The 16,071-nt window shown below is 40.8% G+C and overlaps 1 protein-coding gene and 1 long non-coding RNA gene across 3 annotated transcripts in view; one reads left to right on the top strand and one right to left on the bottom strand.

Moving 5' to 3' along the window:
• The window catches only part of LOC140398665 (uncharacterized), a 37,757-nt gene extending 34,828 nt beyond the window's left edge, over positions 1-2,929 (top strand). Inside the window, exon 3 of the long non-coding RNA XR_011937535.1 lies at positions 1,370-2,929. This is a non-coding gene — a long non-coding RNA (uncharacterized lncRNA). The remainder of the gene's footprint in view (positions 1-1,369) is intronic.
• A 2,544-nt stretch (positions 2,930-5,473) lies between these two features.
• LOC140398664 (tau-tubulin kinase 2-like) overlaps positions 5,474-16,071 on the bottom strand; it is a 370,126-nt gene continuing 359,528 nt past the window's right edge. For both annotated transcript variants that reach the window (XM_072487597.1, XM_072487608.1), the window contains 2 exons: positions 10,157-11,595; positions 5,474-9,275 (listed from right to left, as the gene is read on the bottom strand). In XM_072487597.1, the coding sequence (XP_072343698.1) occupies positions 8,798-9,275; positions 10,157-11,595 (1,917 nt within the window). In that variant the 3' untranslated portion in view covers positions 5,474-8,797. The remainder of the gene's footprint in view (positions 9,276-10,156; positions 11,596-16,071) is intronic.

The following is a 16,071-nucleotide window of genomic DNA, read 5'->3' as shown; positions in this document are numbered from 1 at the left end:
ACAAGTGGCAATGTTACATTCGCACCACATTCTCACCACACAAGTGGCAGGCAATGACCATCTCCTACAAGAAGGATCTAACCACCCCACCCCTCGACATTCAAAGGCATTACCATCGCTGATTCCCCCACAATCAACATCCTGGGGTTGCCATTGTCAGAAACTGAACTGGACAAGCCACATTAATACCATGGCTACCAGGGCAGGTCAAAGGCTAGGAATCCTACGGCGCGTAACTCCCCTCCTGATTCCCCCCAAAGCATGTCCGCCACCTACTGGACCCAAGTCAGGAGTGTAATGGAATACTCTCCATTTGCCTGGATGAGTGCAGCTCCAACAACCCTCAAGAAGCTTGACACCATCCAGGACAAAGCAGCCCACTTGATTACCCCGTCTTCCACAAACATTCAAACACTCCCCCACCGACGAACAGTGGCTGCCATGTGCACCATCTACAAGATGCACTGCAGTGACTCCAAACCCAAGACCAATACCATTTAGAAGGACAAGAGCAGCAGATACCTGGGAATCCCACCACCTGGAGGTTCCCCTCCAAGTCAATCACCACCCTGACTTGGAACTATATCGCCGTTCCTTCACTGACACTGGGGCAACATCCTAGAACTCCCTCCCTAACAGCACAGTGGCTGTACCTACACCTCAAGGACTGCAGCAGTTCAAGAAGGCAACTCACCACCACCTTCTGCAAGGCAACTAGGGATGGGCAATAAATGCTGGCCTAACCAGCGACTCCCACATCCCGTAAATTAATTTTTGAAAAATTACTGAAAATGACACAAAGAGAGCTACAACTCAATAGGAACCGGACTACCTTTATGACCAGGGCAGACTTGAAAAGCTATGCTCCCAATTTCCCACTAAAATCCAGTAATTACAAATGAGATTGTTGATGAACAAGAATCAATAGAGAAACAGGAAATGCTCAGCACATCAGACAACATCTTTGGAGAGAGAAACGGAGTTAATGGGCGGGGGGGGGGGGGGGGGGAAAGAGTGAAAAAGAGAGATTTCCGTGCCCCCCTCCCTCCTGGTGTTTCATGATGGTGGGAGGTGGCTCATTGTTGGCTAGATAATTTGGTCCTACCTCTGTCAATGGGATTTCCCACTAAATCCCCTCCCCATGAAATCCGCGGTGGTGGCTTGCCGTCGGTGGGGCCGAAAGATCTCGCTGGCAGGAACCGCCTTTAAAATTCCTTCCTACGTTTCAAGTAAGTGACCTTGCATCGGATGGCGCCAGACCTGATGAGTATTTCAAGCATTTTTAAAATTTCTGATTTCCAGCAATTGCAGTATCTTACTTTTCATCAAACATCAATAGATTATTCACAAACAATTAATGTTGTTGTAGATAAGAACAAATCGGATCGTAAAACTGGAACATGGGAGAGGTGCAACCGTGCTCTGTAAATTGCAGGATTGAGATCAGCAGCTGAAATGATTCATCAACAGGGGCATTTGGTACTTTTGACAAATGTACCCATTTCCACCCTGTTAAACCTGAGTTTACTTTGTGAGATCAAATTGTCAATATTGCTTGTTCATTGGTGGCTATGTTAGATAACTGGTTCCATATGAACAATCTCCAGCACACAATTTGGGATTATCACTTAACATTTGGCATTTCTGAATGAATAAACCCACAACAAGGAATCAATATTTTCAGGTAAATGGGAGCAAGATTTGAATGATTGAATGCAGTGAAGATACCTGGAGTTATGAGAGTGTCATTGAAAATTGACCATCTAGTTACATCCTTTTTAAGTTTAAATCCATACTGCATCAATACATTTTCAAACTTGAATAAGCCATGTTCACAATTTCCCACTAGGTTACAGATGAGGGAATGTTGGCTACTACTCTATACAATGTTTAAGGTGAATGTTTTTAAACGATAAATGAAATTGACTGATCATATTACTGCCCCTAGCTTTACAAATCAGGGGTGCAATTGGTAATCGGGCAAAAAGAGGTCAACCAAGCGTTTGAGTCCTTCTACCAACACCGGTATAAAACGTTAATTGATCCACTTAATGAGGCCCCACGGGCTTCTCAACACAAACCATAATCCCGCCAGCTGATTTGCTGGGACCTCGCTCGGCAGCCCCCTGCCAACAAGGGAGAATAGCATTGTAGCCACCTAAAGTGGCCAACTCCCTATTTAAAATGGCGAACGGCAAAGGCTGATGGGAAAGTCAGCTAACAAGACAAAAACCAGGAGCTGCAGGTTTTTGCTGTGTATTTACCTCTGCAAAACCCAGACAACATCGATACTAGTGACCATCAGCATAACAAAGTAAACAGCCATCTGCATATTGATGAGCAATCCCCGGGAACAATAAGTAACATTTTTGACACACAAAGCAAAGCCAGACTCCTCGGCGCCAGCAGGAGCCAACACAAAGGAGGTGAACGAGCACCTCAAGGCCGTCCATCGATCAGGGAACCGCTCCAGTATTGGAGAAAATCAAACCAAACGATTGGGACAAAGTCCAATCACCTGGGATCAGGTACAGGGTCCGCCCCGAAAGGCGGGAAGCCCCTGGGGACTATAAGAGTTAAGCCCCAAGTTCAAATCACTCTCTCTTCACCGCTCTTTTCTTCCTGCCTGGGTCACTCAGCAATAACAAACCAACATTGACCGTGACTGGTGCAGTGACTCCAGTGATCATCAAAATCGTAAGTCTTAACTCAACGCTCGCTACTAGATAGGCGCTCCTAGCTACCAATCCGTACCAAATTCGAATCCCGCAGACTCAGAACCCGAACGAAAGGCCATTTGTTCCCCTGACCTGGTGGGCCAGTTCAAAGTTAAGTATAGGCCTGTTAGTTGTAAAAGTAGCTTAGACGTAGAATTTGTGCATGAGTAGCGATTACTGTGTATAATAAATGCGTTTTGATTTAAATCATACTAATCGGTGTATTGGATTATTGATCAGTACTCGGACTTGAACCTCGTGGCGGTATCATAAAGATACCTGGCGACTCGAGAGCAAAGGTAATAAAACAGAGCAATTGAACCAAGGAGAAAATTAGCAACAGCATTTAAACCAATCCTGCACATCCAACCCCACTCAGCTCACAGCCATGCTACCAGCCCCACAGTTCGGCGATGCCAACCTGGCCAGACTGTTGGATGCTGGGAGGGGACTCTCTGACCAGTCCGTCTATATCCCCCTGTAATCTAAGGCTGTTCTATTTACCACCATACCAATTTTTGCATCATCCGCCACCCTACTGATCAACCCTCCCACATTCATTTATATAAATCACAAACAACAAGAGCCCCAATGCCATGGGCTATCAGTCACTACCTTCGCTATCAGGCTCCCATGTGGGAATTTATTAAAAGCCTTGCTGAAGTCCAAGCAGACTACGTCAAATGCATTGCCCTCATCTACACACCTGGTCACCTCTTTGAAAAATTAAATCAAGTTGGTCAGACATAATCTTCCCTGATCAAAACCATGCTGACTATTCTTTATTAATCCCTGCCTCTCCAAATGCAGGTTAATTCTGACTCTCAGTATTCCTTCCAATAGTTTCCCCACCACGGAGGACTTATTGTTCTGTAGTTTCCTGGTTTATCCCTTCTTGAATAATGGTACCACATTGTCTCTCCTCCAGTCGTCTGGTACCTTTCCTATGGCCTGAGAGGAATTGAAAATTATTGCCAGCACCCCTGCCTTGCCTCACTCAACAGCCTGGGATACATTTCATCTGACCCTGGAGATTTGTCTACTTTTAAGCACGATAGACCACTCAGAACTTTCTGTCTATGTTAATCATTTAGAACGCTACCTACGTCCTCCGGCTCTACGCACAAATTACCACTGTGGTCCTTAATGGGCCCTACTCATTCCCTAGTTATTAAATTATTTATCACAACATATGTGATTGGATATTCAATGTCAGTTTTAGGTGAGTGGCTGCACTCTGATTCACTTGATCTTAAAAACTAGGTTTAACACTCCAGTGCAGTAATGAAAGAGTGCATTATCTCAGGAGTTACCTGTTAGATGAGGTGTTAAACTGAAGCCGAATCCACACTCAAGTAGATATAAAAGATCTCATGATACCATTCAGTGAGCATCAGATTTCTCCCTGGTATCTTGGTCAATATTTATCCTTCAGCTAACATCACTACAACAGATTGTCTGGATTTGATCGCATTGCAGTTTGTGGAAGGTTGGTTTGTGTAAATTGACTACCACATTTTTTACAACACTTCAAAGTGCTTCGTTAGCTGTAAAGCATTTTGGGACATCCTGAGGTTGTATAACAAGCTATTAAAATCCAAGACTTTCTTTTTAGAACATAGAACATACAGTGCAGAAGGAGGCCATTCAGCCCATCAAGTCTACGCCGACCCACTTAAGCCCTCACTTCTTCCCTATCCCCGTAACCCAATAACCCCTCCTAACCTTTTTGGTCACTAAGGGCAATTTATCATGGCCAATCCACCTAACCTGCACGTCTTTGGACAGTGGGAGGAAACCGGAGCACCCGGAGGAAACCCACACAGATACGGCGAGAACATGCAGACTCCGCACAGACAGTGACCCAGCGGGGAATCAAACCTGGGATCCTGATGCTGTGAAGCCACAGTGCTGTCCACTGTGCTACCATGCTGCAGTAAACAGTAATTTTACCCAAATTGCATTTTTAATGAATTTTTGTGTTGGTGATGCCAAGAAATTGAACAATTTCCCTCTTAGATATCCAACATCAAATATTCCCCAATTGTTTGTAACTTCCTACTAAAATACTCAATTTGCTGAATGTCATTTTAGAGCAAGATTATTAGTTTTAAACTATAGGCAATTTTTGATGTGGACTGTGCCCAGTTAGGAACATAGGGCCAGGAGTAGGCCATTCAGCATCACTTATCTGTAGCTCCATTTACTTGTCCTTGATTTACATCTTTTGACATCTCACAACTCACCTAATTAATATCGACCAATCTCAGTCATGAGAATTTTCAACTGACCCAGGACCTTTGGGAAGTGTTCCAGATTCTCCCTACCCTTGTGTGGAGAAAATGCTTCCCGGGTTCACTGCTGATGGCCTAGCTCCAAATTTTAAGATTATGTCTTGTCTGGATTCCCTCACCAGAGGGAATAGTGTCTTTATGTCTAGCCTATTATTTGACCCCTGAAAATTTAATCTGGGCGGTTTCAGAATTCTGTTCAGCTATCAATTACTAACCACCAACAGTGCATTGCAAATAAAGATCGAAAGGGAATTGGACAGCTGTGTACACCAGTCACCAATATTCAATGAAGCACCAGAAATGATCATTTTATTTATTAGCAAGATGAATTGTAAAAGGAAGAAGCACTCTCACTAAATTAGCACCCTAATTCAATATCTAAAATTGCTCTTCAGCCTGCAGATGAAGTGGGAACAGCAGAGAAAGATTATGTAATGTGGGGTCAAATAAAAAAACAAACTATTTTTCACCAGCCTTTTTTTTATTGGAATACACAGGACAACAAATATTTATATGTTGGCATGCTTAATGAATATTTTATTTTACTGGTTTATAAAAATAAAATACAAAATAATTTTAGAACACAACATAAAACACTGTACAAGGCTTTGATATGATACAAATCAAAGAACTTAAATAATTACAGCTTTATGTACACCCTACCTTCAAACGACGTATGCCATTTTGTTCAATGTACTCGGCGGTTGAAATGTGCCAGGCCATTTCACACTCATTGCTGCTTTTGTAAATTGTTAAGTTGACTCTAAGTAGGGCTCCATAAAACAACCTCTTGCCCAGGATAATCAAATGTACTATAAAAGACGTTAAACCTTTCATTTCCCATCCCATTCGAAGGTGACAATTCAAAATAACCTACTGATGCAATTTAGGATTGGAAATGTAAATTGTTCTATTCAACCACAAAACAATGAATAGAACCCACCACATGGAAACACCTTGCAAACTATTCTTTAGCTTAAGAGTTTAGAAACTTGTGGTTATATGACCATAGCTAAAACGTTTGAATGTGCATCTTCTCATTTTACAATGCCACAATGCCAATATCGGAGCAATGAAATCTACATAAATGTAATCTTCTGTCGGGAAAGAGGTTTGACAGAGATGTGTGGAGCCCGCATATCACTTGATTAAAAAATATTATGTGCATTATGCTAGATTTCCCAAGAGCAGTTAAACAATAAGTTTGACAGAATTGAAGGAAATACATTTTAAAAGGAACTTGGTGCTGGAAGCAGTTTTTGTAAAAAATCTTTTAGCACCTTCAATACAACCATTTACTAGTGTCATGGCCAATCAAATTTTTCAGTGCACACAATTTATAAGTGAGCCCACCAGGCTGGAAGAGGCCAACAACTTGGTAATTGCTCTGTCCCTTTCTTAACTGTTAATATAAAATACAAGGTTTGAAATGACTTCAGATTAACTTTTAATTAATGCATGCATAAACTTTTACTGACCCATTTTTGAACTTATTACATTGACACTAATTTACATATTATACCATTAGCAGAGATTAGAATAATATTCAGGTAATATATGAGCAGTAACATTAGTAATCTAGAGTCACTTCAATTTACAGGTTTGAAAAGTGCAGTAATTCCTCTTTCAGAATAAGTGCATGATGTTGCACTACCCATTTGAATTAAACAGAGTTGACACTATTTTGTGCCCTCTGTATAAACATCTCCAAACTTAGTTAAAGCTGCCACAGTTCCTTTTGTTGTCACTCTTGAAAAATCCTGTGAAGTCCCTTCCTTCCCTCTTTGTTAAATCTAGACTCTTAAAAACTCTGCTTTGAAAACAGCTATAGTGCTATGGAACACTGCAGATTTTTTGGCTGTTTTGGGGGAAAAAGCTGCGCGGTATGGGCAGGCACAGGAAACTGGTATAGTTTCACTCTGTTAAACACAGTTGTTTGAGCGAAACCAAAAAACTGCAGCTTTAAAACAGGTCCATGCTGGAGGGTTAACAGTTGAACAACTATTGAGCAATCAGTAAAAACAGTAGCTTGGATAACAATTTTGTGTTTCATTTTTACCTTTACAGTACAGTTACAAAAAGAAAGAAAACATCCTATTTGTTCTGCCAATCTCAACATCTTTCACATTTTCAGCCTCTGTATGATTAACAGACTGTAGACCTCTGTTTCACATTTTAGTGCTTCAGAATGATGTAATTTTTAACACTTAAATTTCGAGTGAGTGTTTCCCCAATGATGACGCTGTAAGGTTTTGCATGCCAGGAAGAAAATGTAAAGCAAATAGCATTCAGGCACGCAAAAACAATCTTACAGCCTGTAGCCAATAAAGTTTAATTCTTATAAAATCAATAAATACATACATATTACTGTACGACATGCAGTTATTGTTAGCATCTATAATACAATAATATACAAACCATAAAACAGGGCTTCAATTTATTTTTAAGCATTCAAAACGGTTGTTGAAAGGCTTAGAAATTACCCAGCATGTTACATTACGGTTGGAAAATACTACACATATTAAATAATTTACCCACCCAAGGAAAGCTTGCAAAAAGTGACAGCTGATATGATTTCCATTTAACAATCAGGCTTATTTAAACCAGAGTTTCTTGCCTTGGCAGCAAAATAATACAGTTAAAATACATTAACATTTTAAACAGGCACATGGCAATCAAATGCTGATCGGTAATAGTTTACACATAATGATGTGTAGAAAGAAATTTAAATCCATTTATTTTGTTACTGTAGGAACCATGACTCCAAAATCAATTCTTCATTGATTTTTCTCTTCTTTTGGTGATTAGTTATTTGGATGATTTCTAGTATCACAGTGGTTACAAGGATTAGGATTAGTGAACATTTGAAGCAGAGGTTTCCTCAGTACTACTAGAAGGTGTCCACATCTATGGATTTTTAAGTGTAGTGTATGCTACTGGGACTGGACACCATTTCATTTAAATTAAACTTTAGGAAGAATGGAAAAAATATTAGGCTTATCGACCCCCCCTCCCTACCCCACCTGCCCATTTTGTGCCTGCTTTCAAAGTACGGGTATCTTACATCCTCTCAAGAGAAGTAATTTGGGATTTTGACTTCTAATTCCATAGGACAATTACAAATCTAAGAAAACTACCCAACTTGTGTCAGTTGTCAGTACTATGTAACAAACATTTATGCTCTGGCCTTTCAACTATTTTGAGTTCAACTACTTCCTATGAATTCTGAATCAGTTCAGTTAATTAAATTAAATTTTATTTATACCTAGACACACTGTACATTTTTAAAAAAAATCACAGTTGATATTTGCATAAAAAGATGGCAAAAACATTATATTACTATTGGCGATTGAAAATGCTAGAGCAGCCTTTCTTCTACTTACGAACTTCTGAGGTCTCCCTCGAGATCTAAAATGGCACAAGGACAGTCAAGTCATAAGGTTTAGGAGGATGCTGTACACATTGGAAAAGGTGGAAGTACTGGACTAGTATTTCCTACTCAAGGAGCTCAAGGCAGCAGAAGCCAAAATAAAACCAGCAGCAATCTTGCACAGTGTATGACCAAAGGTGTACTGTGCTATCAATCAATTTTAATTTCACTGATAGCTATCCTAGTTTATACAAAGCAGCAACTGTCCAATACTTGGATCCAAAATGGCATATAAGCTACTGTCCAGTAAGGGAGAGGCAACAGCAGATTTCCTTGTAGTAATGACTAAACAACATGCTACAAGGATGTGGGGGAGGAGACAGAGGGAGGGGAAGAGACAATTGCACAAATTGTTACTATCTGCTGAGTTTACTAGACACTTTGCCATCTCTGCCTGAACATTTGCCCTTTGTGGATTTGCTTTGACACAGGTGGTGAGGACTACCAGGTCCCTTTAAGCTATTTTTGCCTTGTTTACCACAGCCATGCTCCTGCAGGAAACTTCTTCGGGAGGGCGAGGAACCAGAGTAACTGGGGGGGGAGCGGCTCCTGGCAAAGTGCGGTGAAGAGCTCCTCTGATCGGTGTACGGGCGCCCACGTGAGGGGGAGGAACTGGCAGTGCGTGGCAAAGAGGTGCTCCGTGGTGAAGCACTCGGGCTTCGACGGGTGATTACTGGGCTTTTGGGTGGAGTTTTGGGGCTGCGGGGTGACTGTGGGCTTTTGGATTGCGGGGAGCTCCTGGTCTTTTGGGATCCATTTTGAAGGATTTGAGCAAGATGCGTTAGCAGGTCAGAGTCAGAGCTACCACTTCCAACTACCCTGTATCGGCGTAACCTGGAAAAAAAAATAATTGGATGATACATATTAGAAGGCAACACATGGGGCACAAAATGAGCTGGTGATGTGAGTACTACACACCAATTTCAGCTGAGTTGATAATATTCTTACACACTCCAGAGTTTTAAGCACATAACCCATGGTGAAACTCCAGTGCAGTACTCAGGGATTATTGCACTGTCCAAGATGCCACCTATAAGGTGAATTATTAGACTGAGGACCCGTCTTCCCTCCGAGGTGAGGGGGAAGTTCTCAGCCTTTTGCCCTGCTGGGATTAAAAACTGGTCAGCAGGGCATTCCCATGGGTCTGTTTGCCTAATTCTTAGTCATATCCCAAACATCATCAATAAAAACTGAATAAGTGGTCATCACAATATTACTGTTTGTGGTATGTTGCTGTGTGCAAAATTGGCTGCCATATTTCTTACATTTCAGCAATGATCATTCATGGGTTGTAAAATGTCCTGGGGCATGAAAAGTAACAACGTAAATGTAAGACAGTCTTTCTTTATAATAAAAGACAAATTATTCACCTATAGTTGCAGGAAATTATGAGGAAAGTGCAGGATAGTGGGACTAATTAAGAATACAAATATAAACTTTTGATTCTCAGGTATTTGGTAAGTCGGACAATTTGGTAATTTAGGTTCTGATTAACAATCAGCTGAAGGCACCAATAGCCAAGTTAGTGTTAATTTGTGTGCAACTGCTACACTTGTGTCCATGCAGCAGGATGCACAGAAGTGACAATAAACTGAAATCATTAAATTCAAACTTTTGCCCCATCACACAATAGAGGGGCTTACCAACTTGACAAATGTGTTTTATTCTATAACATAAAGGTTGAAATGCTATTAATTGGGTAAGTGGGTACTTACCGGACCTCCACACTGGGTCTGGTTGGTGGTTTTCCTGGAGGTGGTCTTGGGACAAACTGGGATGAGGTTGAAGTGGGAACTTGTTCAGTACTTGTCAATGAAACCGGTCTTGGGATTTTGCTCCTGCGCGATTGAAGACTAGTTAGAGAGTCCTCATCAGTCTGTTTGCCTAATTGTTGTTCTGCTCCAACTTTCACTGGAGAAGGCCCGAAATGGATTCCATCATCTGACAAAGTCATTGATGGAACAGATACTTTCTCCTCCAAGGACCTCTCAGAGGCTGATGACAGATCGCCCAGAAGTGTTGTTCTGAGGGTATGTTGTCTTTTTTCAACTAACTGTCTTGTCAAGTCTATTTGATAAGCCTTCTTTTGGAGCAATTTCTCTTTAGCTGAGACAGGAACTGATGACTCAGTAACTGCTTCCATGTCTGATGCGAGGATTGGGATGCGACTTTGCCGGAGAGGGGTTGATTTGGCATCAACTTTCTTGGGATGCAGTGAATTGTCACCAACTGTCAAGATGTGAAGCAGATCTCCATTTCTGAACCCACTTAATTCTGAAAGATTGTTCTGTTGTTCCTGAATTTTTCTCTGCATTATCTCAGAAATATAGCCCTTCTCAGACCCATCATTTCCAACACTATATGCGTGGTCTTCTTGCTCAGATACAACAGTGTGAAGCAACTCCTTTACGCATTCATACGAAATGTTTGAAGAAGACTGTAACTCACCCGCCTCATCTTCAATATACTTACAAAAGCCATTTTCTTCTCCATCGCATAGTTTCTCTTTCAGTCCATCCATTACAAGCTTTGTATACTCCATAGTAGGTAAAACATCATCTTCTCTATCAGAAAGCACTTCACCAGTTGCCACTGAGCTAGTTATAATATTAGTCAAGTGAGGACCAGGAGATTTATTTTCTTCCTCTTTTGGCACAGAAGACAGGGTCTCTAGTTGGGCTAGTGGAGTGCATTCATTACCCATATGTAGTTGCTCACCCATGGGTTCACTTTCACATGAAGGGCACTGTCCTTCATCAGGTTGACTTCCTACATCCCCAGAAATCACATGGCCTTTTTCACGTTTATTATCTTCTAGAGCTGAACTAAGAGATTCATCTTTGTCTTGGTCAGACTTGACATGAGCTTTTGTAATGACCTCACCTTGGTTACTGCTTTCTATTGTACCAGTCACAATGGTCTCTTTCTCTTGTGTTATCCCTTTGTATAATTCCAACTTAAGGTCAGTTCTGGAAGTACCATTACACAATCTGTCGTGCAGTGTCAGAGCTGGCATCTCTTGTGGAGATGATGAACTTTCTATTTGATCAGAGGCATTTTTCACTCCATGTTGATCAGTCTCTCTCCGCTCATCATGCTGCATAACCACAGAGGCAGTAGGCATTTGTGCTACTGCAAACTTGGGTGCGGTTATCTGAAAAGGAAAATGAAGATCATGATAATTTCAAGCAAATTATTTACTTATAGCCGAGTTTCACATGAACTCGATTCAGAAGAATTAATTTCAGATGTTTCATACACTACAAAGATTGTTATGAAGAACAATTCACTCAAACCTGTACACAACCATAAAGATTTGAAAGCAACCCATGTTCAATCAGGGCACGTAATATGCCATGCTTCAACATCGTGCAACTGTCGATTAGCGTTCACACTCTCCATATGATTCTCAGACTTATTGCCCGAATGTCGTGAAATAGATTAGACAATGGTCAGTGGCTTCACTTTCCAACTAGTCGGAGTAGAAGAAGTGTATGCAACAGGGGCCCATGAGCAAAAACAAACGCCTTGAACTTTATTCCGGGCTGGGAAGATAGTGAGGGGAAGGTTTTTGGAAGGACCTGAGAAGGAAGGGTTTTCTGTATGTCTGGTGTTTCTTTAAAAACAGATTTTCTGCCTAACAGATCAATAGGTTTTTATGGGCTGGGTTGGGAGTCAAAGACAGCCAAAAGGAGTCGGGGCTGGGGTAGGGAGCCATGGATAGCCAGGATGGGGGAAGGAGGTTGGTTTCAGAGATTGTGGGGCTCTGATCATCATGTTGAACCAACGTTGTTGCGTTTGGGAGAAATGCTCCTGCGCCTCCTGGCCCACAAGCAGCTCAAGAAAGACAATTATTTCAATGTTCCTACCCCTCTGAATTATTTTACATGTCAGGATGCCCAAAGCCCAGGAACCCCAGGTGTTATAACCTGCCCAGATCATATTGGCTGGGGAAAATTGGTTACCCCATATTCCTTGAGGAATATGAGCTTCCCCAATGGAGGAGAGGGTGGGGGAGAAATCATTAGCAGTGCAACTGTATAAATAAAGTTGGCCAGTGAGGTACTGGCTAGAGGGAACCAGTAGTGAACTGCTGGGTGCTGTGTACATATTGTTGTAAATGGTTACTTTCTGTTTGACTCTACAAACCCATACTGAATTCTTTAAGGCTCTCGCCTTCACCAGCTTTCATCAGTCACAAGTAAAAACGGAATGAAAATGGAAGCATGCCTCTTCTTTAAATGCTTCAGTGACTCACCAGCCAACCTGTTTTAACAGCGGCTTGAAAAGCTAATCTAAAATCTTTTACCTTCCGAGCCAGCTCCAACCCACCCATCCTTGCTGGGTAAAAGCCTCCCACAAAGATTCAGTAAAGCATCAGAGGAAAGAAGGGAGCTGACAGCATGGGGAATGGTAGCAGAGATTGTACTGAATGTGTCTGCTCTGAGACTTGACCAAAGCGGTCTAACAACTGTCTGAGCTTTGTGGCATTTTTTCTTATTGTAAGTACTTGCCCTATTCATATCTAATTTATTTATTTTGACTTTGCCAAATAAGTCAATTGAGAACCAATTCTCATCGACAATATAGGGCAAGGCATTTAAATTGCAATTTGAAACACACACACCCAGGCTGACACTCTGAGGGTAGCCTGCCTTCTCAGGCGTACCTATAACATCCCTTAGCACTAGCCAAAGAAGCCAGGGAAGTTCTCCCCTGTGTCTTTGAGAATATTTATCCTTCATGAAGACAAATATTATCTGGCCATTATCACATGGCTCTATGTGGGACGTTGATGTGCATAAAATTACTTAATTGGTTGTAAGGCATTTTAAGACATCCTGGATTTGTGAATGGTGCTGAAATATAAAGTTCTGATGAAAGGTCACAAACCTGAAATGTTAGTTCCATTTCTCTTTCCACGGATGCTGCCTGACCTTCTCAGTATATCAAGCATTTTCGATTTTTATTTCAGATTTACAACATGCGTAGTACTTTATGTTTTCTTTAAATGCTTTAAGTCAGAGATGCTGAACAAATGCTATTTACATTTAAAAAAAAAATTTTTTAGAGTACCCAGTTACAGAACTGTAATATGTAATGAGCAATAATGCTCGGTGGATCTTGTGGACGTTACTTAGAGCCTGTAATTCTCATCTTACTGCAAGTATTTTTCTACAAAATATGGAGAATCAGAGCAATCCTGCTAATAAAAAGTCAGTGTTGTGAAATAGAAGCACACATCAAAGTCATAAAATCACTATAATTGTTCATTTGCAGCTGTTGTACATCAAGAAATCATTGTGCATTTAAATGAAAACTAGCACCTGCAAAAACACAAATATTGATCTGGGCCACAAAGTTTGTAATAAATCTGCTGTCAGCCATCCGGGACCTAACCTCTGGAGTTCCCTCGCAAAGCATCTCTGCCCCTCTTCTCTCTCATCCCCAAGATGCTACTTAAAAGCCAACCGGTTTGACCAGATATTTAGTCACCTGTTGCTTGGTCAATTTTTGTCAGATTAAGCTCTTGTGAATTCTTTTGGGATGTTTTACTACTTTACATGTCCTATAAGAAATGCATATTGCTGTGAAAACCAATTTTACCTAGGAAAACTATCACGGGCAAGATGGCACTCATTTCCAATTCAGAAGCTATATGATTCATTTGAAATGTTGGAACTGTGTTCACTTAAACCCACTTGCCATAGTTGGCGTTGAGTTTTGCCATAGGCCTTAGCCAGACTAGGAGTGCTCTGTGGTTATGAGGTGATTCACCTCATGAAGATGGAAAACTAAAACTTCCATTGTCACACCTATCATGTTGCAATCAAAGGGAGTAGCCGTGATCGTTTGTGTCAAGGACGTTGCACAGCAGTGAATGACCCTTATGGGAAAAGAGAAAGGAAAACAAAAATATGGTAAATGGGTTTTTATAAAGGAAATCTGATGGCTATTTATAGCAGAAAACTTAGCAAGGAAAATTTGCCATTAGTTTGCATTGCCAACTCCAGAGCGGTTTCACTTTTCTTTACCACATGATGGCAATCAGTTTCTCAGTTATGCCTCTCAGACTCTATCGTAATATAAGAATCCAGACAAGTAGCTACTTCCAATGTATCATTTAATTCTAAGACCCAAAAGTTCTGTTTTTTTATTGCACTTGGGAGCTTTCACCATGTTCAACTGGTAGTATCACGATCCCAGACCAGACCCAATAGTGGTTAGGATACTGGACCGAAAACAGAATATTTTATTTTATAAGACTGTGTGGAAAGAATATTTCAGGAGTGATTACACAAAGAAATAGGGATTTGGTATTTTAAAACAAAACTTTATTATTAACACAATATTAAACTCTTTAAGATCACACCCGAAAATAGCTTACAATTGCCCCTTAAGCAATACTACTCAATATAGTAAATACAATATCCTTAATTACTATCTCTATTCCCAGTTGAAGACAGGAAAGAAAAAAAACATACAGCTCTCAATCCATCCCAAATCCCAATGTTATAGAGCAATACTTGCTTTCCAGAACAGATTTGGCTCCTGTTAGAACCCCTGCAGCCTCTGGCTGGATATCTTCAAAAAGCTGCTTCAACTGGTTTGTTTCAGCTTCCCCTTTGTCCTCAGACAAGTCTACACTGCTTTAAATACTATTACTCTCCTACAGTTAGAGAGCATAATACCTTACTTGTAGTGTAAAGGGTAGCCACATCAGAACCTAGCTCAAAGGCTTTTTCAAAATGTCCGAATAAGTCAGTTCCACCCAAAAATATCATTCATCTTCCAAAGCTGAAAAAAAATCAACTCACCCAGGCTGAAAACACATCAATTCCCGAGGAATTTCCCTAATCAATTAACAGTGCAGGCCTTCGACTCTAGTCAATTTCTTGCGAAACAAGATTCTGTTAAAACCATGACTACTGCAGTCAAACACACTTTAACCCCAGCCTTTTGACCTTAAATTGCCAAATATTTATAACCCAATGTATTGAAAATCATGCATTCGTCACAGTAAGGATGATTGTTTACTGAAGTATCATCTATATGGCTGCAGAGTAAAAAAATGCAGAGTAATTATAAAACAGTAATCAATGTAGAAAATAACTTCATCAGATAGGTTATATGGGCCCCTGGTGCGATCCTTGAGGTGGACTAAGTTGGCTGATCTCAATCAGCATGGCAATAATCAGCCTCCGCACCCGTGATTAAGGGCAGGGGGAGGGGCAATGAGGGGGTAACTCCACTGGGTTCACATTCCTGTTTTCTGTGTCTACTTGTAGTTTAAAAACTTGCTTTCATTAGGCCGAACAGCTCTAGGCGGAACCCAAAAATGTTTCTCATAAGACAGACAGATGGGAAAGGCCACTCAAGGTGGTAACAAAAAAATAATCTTTAAAAAAAGTGAATTTATATAGTGCCTTTCAGAACCTCAGAACATGCCTCACTGCATTACAGCCAATTAAGTATTTCTGAAGAGAATTCAGCAGCCAATTTGTACATAGCAGGATCCCACATAAAGCAAGGATATAAGAAACAAGTAATATATTTTAAGGATGTTGAGTGAGGGAAAAATATTAGTTAGGACACGGAGGAAACATTTCCTGCTCTTTGAAATAAAGCT

The sequence above is a fragment of the Scyliorhinus torazame genome, chromosome 2 (genome assembly GCF_047496885.1).
Source record: "Scyliorhinus torazame isolate Kashiwa2021f chromosome 2, sScyTor2.1, whole genome shotgun sequence".
NCBI classification, from domain to species: domain Eukaryota; kingdom Metazoa; phylum Chordata; class Chondrichthyes; order Carcharhiniformes; family Scyliorhinidae; genus Scyliorhinus; species Scyliorhinus torazame.
This window is presented reverse-complemented; position numbering and strand designations above follow the sequence as displayed.